The sequence below is a fragment of the Mandrillus leucophaeus genome, unplaced genomic scaffold (assembly GCF_000951045.1).
Source record: "Mandrillus leucophaeus isolate KB7577 unplaced genomic scaffold, Mleu.le_1.0 Scaffold109, whole genome shotgun sequence".
NCBI classification, from domain to species: domain Eukaryota; kingdom Metazoa; phylum Chordata; class Mammalia; order Primates; family Cercopithecidae; genus Mandrillus; species Mandrillus leucophaeus.
In genome coordinates, this window is record NW_012099098.1 from 1,465,485 (window position 1) to 1,472,884 (window position 7,400).

Genomic DNA, 7,400 nt, shown 5'->3' on the forward strand with positions numbered 1-7,400 from the left:
AAAAAAAAAAAAAAAAAAAGAAATTTTAAGTGGTGTAGGATGATGACAATCTAACAAAAATGAAGAGGGAGCAGGGCAGGGGAATGGCTGTGACTTGGGAGCCCTGGGTTGTGGTCAGTCCTTGGTGCTGGGGTGTGGCAGGGCCACAGAGACCCCAGTGCCTCCTGACGGTGCCCCTCTCTCCCAACGCAGCATTTGAAGTGCACCATCATGGGCCTGACCCTCTGGGACCCCAGCTGTCAGGCCGAGGACAGGGGTGACCAGTTTGTCCTGCACAGCGCTTACTCCAGCTGTGGCATGGAAGTGACGGCGAATATGATCAGCAATGAGGTAGGAGCTGGGGCCAGGAAGGTATCGGGACCAGCCTGGCTGGTGCCCCCTCAAGTGCCTCCCTGATTCCCCCAAGGCGGAGGTGTGTTTGGGAGAGCAGGGTGCAGAGGCTCAGAACATAAGACAAGCTTGGCCACTGGTTGGCTCAGTCTCCCCATCTGCAAAATGGGTGTATTGGGGTGGGATACCCTCTGGGGTCCTTTCTGGCTCTGACCAGCTCCCTGGCTTTGTCCTCGCAGGTGGTGGTCAATATCCTGTCGAGCTTATCACCACAGCGGGTAAGATGGACAGTCACGTGCTAACCCACCTGGCCCAGGGGCTGCTGCTGGGCCGGGGCCTCTTCCTGGCTTGGGAGGGAGTAGGCTTCAGGAAACTCCTCGCAAGCCATGTGTCTGGCATGCCTCGGTCTCCCCTTCCGTATGAGCGGAGCAGGACTGCTGAGGGTGACACTCTCAGTCTCTCAAGTCAGAGGTCTTAGCACATACTGGCTGTGTGGCCTTGGGCAAGTCACTTTAGTTTTCTGGGCCCAAAGGTGGCCTAAGAAAGGACTCTGCGCCACAGGGTGCCTCTGGGCAGCCAGTGAGGTGCCGTGTGGAAGCTCTTCACACAGCCTGGCACCTGGTGCCTCCTTGATAAATATTAGTTTTAAAAAAAAGGGCCGGGTGCGGTGGCTCAAGCCTGTAATCCCAGCACTTTGGGAGGCCAAAACGGGTGGATCACGAGGTCAGGAGATCGAGACCATCCTGGCTAACACGGTGAAACCCCGTCTCTACTAAAAAGTACAAAAAACTAGCCAGGCGAGGTGGTGGGTGCCTGTAGTCCCAGCTACTCAGGAGGCTGAGGCAGGAGAATGGCGTGAACCTGGGAGGCGGAGCTTGCAGTGAGCTGAGATCCCGCCACTGCACTCCAGCCTGGACCACAGAGCGAGACTCCGTCTCAAAAAAAAAAAAAAAAGGATGAGAGAGTCAGGCAACTCCACAGGGCTATGACGTCTGTTCCTCCCCACACCCCTCGCCCTCCTGGCTGGTGCCACTGGACTGACCAAGTCTCCCTCCCGTCCTCCCCCAGAAAAAGGTGCACTGCCTCAACATGGACAGCCTCTCTTTCCAGCTGGGCCTCTACCTCAGCCCACACTTCCTCCAGGCCTCCAACACCATCGAGCCGGGGCAGCAGAGCTTTGTGCAGGTACCTGGCATGCCTGTCACCCCTCGGGCCTCCCAGCTCCTGCAACTTCCTCTCCGCCTTTCTTCCCACCATGACTCCAGAGGAGATGAGAATCCCAGAGTCAGGAGGGAGACGGCCTGGGTGCGTGGGAGAGGGAGAGAGAGAAGGCATTGCTCAGGGATGCTGACAAGGATGTGGCCTTGTCCTCCTCTGACCCAGACAGGTCCATGCCTTTCCTTCCACCGTGAGGACTCAGGGGTGGGAACTCTTCATTCTAGCCGATATTTCAAGGCAGCAGGTGGGGTGGGGTGAAGAGCAGCTGCCCATGCCGCGTGGCCCTACCTACCCATGCAGGTCAGAGTGTCCCCATCCATCCCCGAGTTCCTGCTCCAGCTAGACAGCTGCCACCTGGACTTGGGGCCTGAGGGAGGCACCATGGAACTCATCCAGGGCCGGGCGGCCAAGGGCAACTGTGTGAGCCTGCTGTCCCCAAGCCCCGAGGGTAACCCGCGCTTCAGCTTCCTCCTCCACTTCTACACAGTACCCATACCCAAAACCGGCACCCTCAGCTGCACTATAGCCCTGCGTCCCAAGACCGGGTCCCAAGACCAGGTGAGTGGAGCCTGGGCCGGCCCCAGCTTCAAGTGGGAGCTTCCAGGTCTGTGGTTTGCAGGAAAGGACATGGTAGCCCACAGGGATGTGGGGCCAGCTGGTGAGGGGCAGAGCCCTAGTCAGGCATGTCACCTGGCAGTCTGGCTGCCAGCAGCACTTTCTGCCACCCGAGAGCTTTCTGGTGGGATTGCCATGTCTTGGGCACTGGCAGACTATGCAGCTGCCAGACTATGCAGCTGCAACTGTCCATCTATCCATCATCTATCCTTCCACTTATTCACCCGTCCGTCCATCCATCCATCCACCCTCCCACCCACCTGCCATCCCAGCCAGGCATCCACCGTCTTCCCACCATCCCACCATCCCACCCAGGAATCTAGCCACCCACACATCCATGTAGTATGGTCACCAGTGTAATCTCAAAGAACAGGAGACCCGAGGGAAGAGAGGCAGACAAAGGACACACACTCCTGGCTTTCTGTATTTGCCAGTCACAACACTTCACCGTCTGGTGACCCCCACTCTCCGGCAATCTGTCCTGGATGCCCCCAGAGTCACCCCCAGGCCCTTACACAGACAGACCTCCAGGATTACAAACTTCTCTGGTCATATGAAGCTAGGGAAGCCTTCGAAGCTCACCTAAGTGGGCCTCTCCCTCCAGCCACAGTGAGCCTGGGGCTCTGGGCTGACCTGGCTCATAGCTCCAAAGTGTTCACGAGGGTGAGGGATGCAGAGTGCTCCCACAGTGTTCCTGCGGTGCTCCCAGGCATCAAGGCCTCCAGGAGCTCACAGGAAACATGTCAGCAGCAGCCAGGGATTGTCCATCAGGCGCCCTCCCACAGCACAGATCTTCCAGGACTCACCCAGAGGCATCCAGCTACGAAGCGGTGGAGATGGGATTCTAAGCCAAGGTTCTAGAGTGGGCTGGGGTCACAGAGCCAGGGAGTAAACCTGGAAGCCGCCTCCCAAAGGCTGTGCCACATACTGCTCTCTCTTCCTCCTCCAGGAAGTCCGTAGGACTGTCTTCACGCGCTTGAACGTCATCAGCCCTGACCTGTCTGGTGAGCTCCCTCCAGGTGTCTCGGGTTTGTTCTAGTGGCTGAGGTCACAGTAGGGCACAGCGGGCAGCCCTGAGAAACGGCCTGGGCACATAGCACATGGCAAGGGGGATCCCAGAGATAGCGGCCCAGAAGGGGCAGGAGGAGGGCTTCCCAGAGTCACAGCAGCAGCCTAGAACAGGGGCCAGAGCCTGCACTTTGCAGATGGAGAGCCCTTGCCCGGGACCATCCTGTGGCGTGGGAGTCTAGGCCTCTGCCCCTACTCATGGCTCCACTCCATCCCCACCGTTGCTGGGAGGATGGAGCCTCCTGGGTGGGACAGTGGCCCTTTGGGGTGGGGGTGCTGGCCTTGCCTTCCTTGAGGCCTCTCCCTGCAGGATGCTCCCTCTAGCCTCTCCATCAGTTCACCCCAGGCCCATACTAGGCAGAAGAGTCCCGACACTGGCGGCAGAGGCAGGGGTGAGGGATGGGGGCACCTACCTCTCTGCCACCACATCCAGGTCAGGATGGAGCCTCCACTCCCAGCCCAGGACCAGGAAGGCAGGGCTGATAACCCCATGACACAGAATTGGACATCAGAGGCTCAAGGGAAGACTGCCTGGCCTGTAGTCACACAGGAGTCAGGAATGTGGAGGGAATGAGGCTTGGAGCAATCAAAGAGCAGAGCTGCAGGGTGCTTGGAGCTGCTCTGACCCGTTGTCTACCTGCTAAAGGTTTCGGAGAGGGGCAGGGCTGACCTAAGGTCACGCAGCAGGTGGGGCAGGCTCTGCACGCCTGAGCCTCAGTTTCCTCATATTACCCCATCCATCCTCCCTGAAAACACATCTCCATCAGCCTTGAGGGGCAGAGGCATGACCCAAAAGGCCTGGCTGGGCCCTCTAGGTGGATAATTCTAGCAACCATGGCTCAATGCCAGGCCCGGCTGTGATGAGCCCGTTTGCTACAAGAGGAGACTGAGGTTCAGAGAAGTCAAGGGTCCAAGGGTGAGCAGGGCTGGCACCAAAGCCCACGCAGGCCAGCACAACAGGGTAGGGGATGGGGCGGGGGCAGAGGCGGCAGTGCTGATGGCGCCGGCCCTCTCTAGGTTGCACAAGCAAAGGCCTCGTCCTGCCCGCCGTGCTGGGCATCACCTTTGGTGCCTTCCTCATCGGGGCCCTGCTCACCGCCACACTCTGGTACATCTACTCGCACACGCGTGAGTACCCCAGGCCCCCACAGTGAGCATGCCGGGCCCCTCCACCCACCCGGGGGAGCCCAGTGAAGCCTCTGAGGGATTGAGGAGCCCTGGCCGGGACCCTGACCTCCGCCCCTGCTCCCAGGTTCCCCCGGCAAGCGGGAGCCCGTGGTGGCAGTGGCTGCCCCGGCCTCCTCAGAGAGCAGCAGCACCAACCACAGCATCGGGAGCACCCAGAGCACCCCCTGCTCCACCAGCAGCATGGCGTAGCCCCGGCCCCCCGCGCTTGCCCAGCAGGAGAGACTGAGCAGCCGCCAGCCGGGAGCACCGCTGTGAACTCACCCTGGGAGCCAGTCCTCCACTCGACCCAGGATGGAGCCTGCTCTCTGTGCCCGCCCTTCCCACCTCCCTCTCAGACGCCTGCTGCCAGTGGGGCCAATGCCTTGGAACACCTTGGGGTCCCTCCACCCCACCCCACAGAACCTTCAACCCAGTGGGTCTGGGATACGGCTGCCCAGGGCCGCGGAGAGAGACCATTTGCCACACTGTTGTAAAACCCCAAGCCCCTGTCATTTGAACCTGGATCCAGCACTGGTGAACTGAGCTGGGCAGGAGGGGAGAACCTGAAGCAGATCCAGGCCAGCCCAGCCAGGCTGACAGCACCTCCCCGAGGAACGGAAGAGGGCCCAGCCCAGAGCCACCTGGATCTATCCCTTTGGCCTCCACACCTGGACTTGCCTAACTGGCGGGGGAGACAGGAGCCTAGCAGGGCCCAGCCTGGGAGCCCAGAGGGTGGCAAGAACAGTGGGCGTTGGGAGCCTAGCTCCTGCCACATGGAGCCCCCTCTGCCGGTCGGGCAGCCAGCAGAGGGGGAGTAGCCAAGCTGCTTGTCCTGGGCCCGCCCCTGTGTATTCACCACCAATAAATCAGACCATGAAACCAGTGATGGGCTGGGCTGGGAGAAGGGCAGTGACATTCAGCGCCAGGGTGGGGTGAGGGCACAGGACAGGGCTGCTCTTGTCCTTGGCCCCCACTGGGCTGGCCTGGTGGCAGGGGCGGCATCCTGAACAGTAGCAGGAGCCAGGGCACAGGTTTTGATTCAGCCAGTTCCCCTCTGCCACTCAGCCCCTCGGCAGCACACCCCAGGGTCTCGGCTGCAAGAAAGCAAACACCAGGAGGCCCCATCCACACTCCCACTCTGGGGTTCTGAACACAGGCCCTTGACTGCTCTGAGTTCAAATCCTGAACCTGCCACTTGTTGGCCTGTGACTGTAGGCAGGTCCCATGGCTTTTTTTTTTTTTTTTTTGAGACAGTGTCTTACTCTGTCGCCCAGGCTGGAGTACAGTGGCGCTATCTCGGCTCGCTGCAACCTCTGCCTCCTGAGTTCAAGCAATTCTCCTGCCTCAGCCTCCCGAGTAGCTGGGACTACAGGTGTGCGCCACCATGCCCAGCTAATTTTTGTATTTTTAGTAGACAGGGTTTCACCATGTTGGCCAAGATGGTCTCCATCTCTTGACCTCGTGATCCGCCCGCCTCAGCCTCCCAAAATGCCGGGATTACAGGCGTGAGCCACCGTATCTGGCCCCCATGGCTTCTTGAAGCCAGCCACAGTTCCTTCGTCTGTCAAATGGGTATAATTCTCCATCACCAGGTCTCTGCAAGGGGGTCTGCAGAAAGCACTGCCTGGCATATGGTCAACAGGCGTCAGTCCGGTCTTCTCATCTCATAGTCAGGCCACCTGAGGCACACAGGGAGGGAGGGACTTGTCCCAGGCCACACGGCCAGGCTTCCTCTACACCGCGCAGGTCCCTGACCACCAGCAGCCCCTCTCTCCCTGTCTCTGCTGAGGGAGCAGGGGGTCAAGGGTCAGTCGAAGGCTTTGCCATTTCTTTAAAAAACAAAGTTAAAGGCTTTAATTCACTCCAGCCACCCACTGTCCTAGGGTGTCCCAGGCAGAGGCCTTCTCCCTTCCCAGAAGGCACTGGGAGGAGGAAATCTACCACCCAGCACATGGCAGGACCCAGGGCCTGGCCAGGCAGTGCATACAATACGCTGGGCCTGAGCCAGGAGGCAGGCAGGGTATGGGGGGGAGACAGGCTGAACGGCCAGGCCACTGCAACAGTGAGAGACCCGGGGAGCCCCTCGCTATCTCGGCCAGGAGGAAGGAGAGACCAAGGCACAGAGCCTTAGAAAAGAGGACATCCTCTCCTGGCCTCCCATCCCAGAGCCCTGCTCCCTCGGCCAGTCTAGACAGAACCAGGAAAGCAGAAAACAAAAGGCACCTAGTATGTAAGTTCATGGGGAGAACGCAGGCAGGTGTGGGAGGCTCCCACCTCCAACCCCGGGCCTCAGTTACTGGGACAGTGCAGGCTCCAGCAGCTTCAGGACACCACCCACCAGGTGCAGGCTGCCAGTGACCAGCACATGGATGGCAGCAGCCTCATGGAGTACGCTGGCCCCACTGTGAGCCACAGGGTGGGTGAGGAGGCCCTTTGGGGGAGTGGGTGGCTGGAAGACAGGGTCTCGGCCTTGGCTGATCCATTGCAAGGCATGTGAAATACAGCTGAAGACGAGGGAGCTGGCGCTGCAGGTGTGGGGTGGGTGGGGCGCCAGCAGTAGGGATGTGGGCCCACCAGGCTCTGGGCTGGGGGCACTCCAGAGGTCCGGGCTGGCCTGCTCTTCGTCCAGGTGGTTCCAGTGCTGCTGGTGTTCCAGGCAGCGGAGCAGAACCTGGTCCAGTGTCACCGTGAAGTTCTGTTGGTCTGTGGAGCACAGAGACAGGCATGTCAGCGAAGGGGAGAGGGAGCAAGGGACAGGGGTGGAGAAAGGGGCTGCTGCACCGTGAGCACCTGTTTAGCACCAAGCCCTTTACATCATCAGGCCAGCAGTCTCGGCTCATGGTCTTCTCCATGGACACAATGAAGAAACTGCAGCTCACGCAGGTTCAGTGACTTGCCTAAGGTCACGAGAGGCAGAGCCAGACACTCTGGCTCCACAGCTTTTGCTCACTAGGTACCATTTCCCCACCCTGGCCTCATTGTCTCCATCTATAAAATGGAAA

The 7,400-nt window shown here is 59.9% G+C and overlaps 2 protein-coding genes across 3 annotated transcripts in view; one reads left to right on the forward strand and one right to left on the reverse strand.

Annotated features, from left to right (window-relative positions):
• ENG (endoglin) overlaps positions 1-5,280 on the forward strand; it is a 62,349-nt gene extending 57,069 nt beyond the window's left edge. The window contains exons 10-16 of the mRNA XM_011988696.1: positions 193-330; positions 570-608; positions 1,399-1,515; positions 1,849-2,106; positions 3,113-3,167; positions 4,249-4,359; positions 4,484-5,280. Coding sequence (XP_011844086.1) covers positions 193-330; positions 570-608; positions 1,399-1,515; positions 1,849-2,106; positions 3,113-3,167; positions 4,249-4,359; positions 4,484-4,608 — 843 coding nt within the window. The 3' untranslated portion in view covers positions 4,609-5,280. The remainder of the gene's footprint in view (positions 1-192; positions 331-569; positions 609-1,398; positions 1,516-1,848; positions 2,107-3,112; positions 3,168-4,248; positions 4,360-4,483) is intronic.
• Positions 5,281-6,222: 942 nt separating this feature from the next.
• Positions 6,223-7,400, reverse strand: part of FPGS (folylpolyglutamate synthase) — a 12,374-nt gene continuing 11,196 nt past the window's right edge. The window contains exon 15 of one of the 2 annotated variants that reach the window (XM_011988244.1): positions 6,223-7,101. In XM_011988244.1, coding sequence (XP_011843634.1) covers positions 6,692-7,101 — 410 coding nt within the window. In that variant the 3' untranslated portion in view covers positions 6,223-6,691. The remainder of the gene's footprint in view (positions 7,102-7,400) is intronic. The other variant, XM_011988250.1, reaches the window with a different exon arrangement.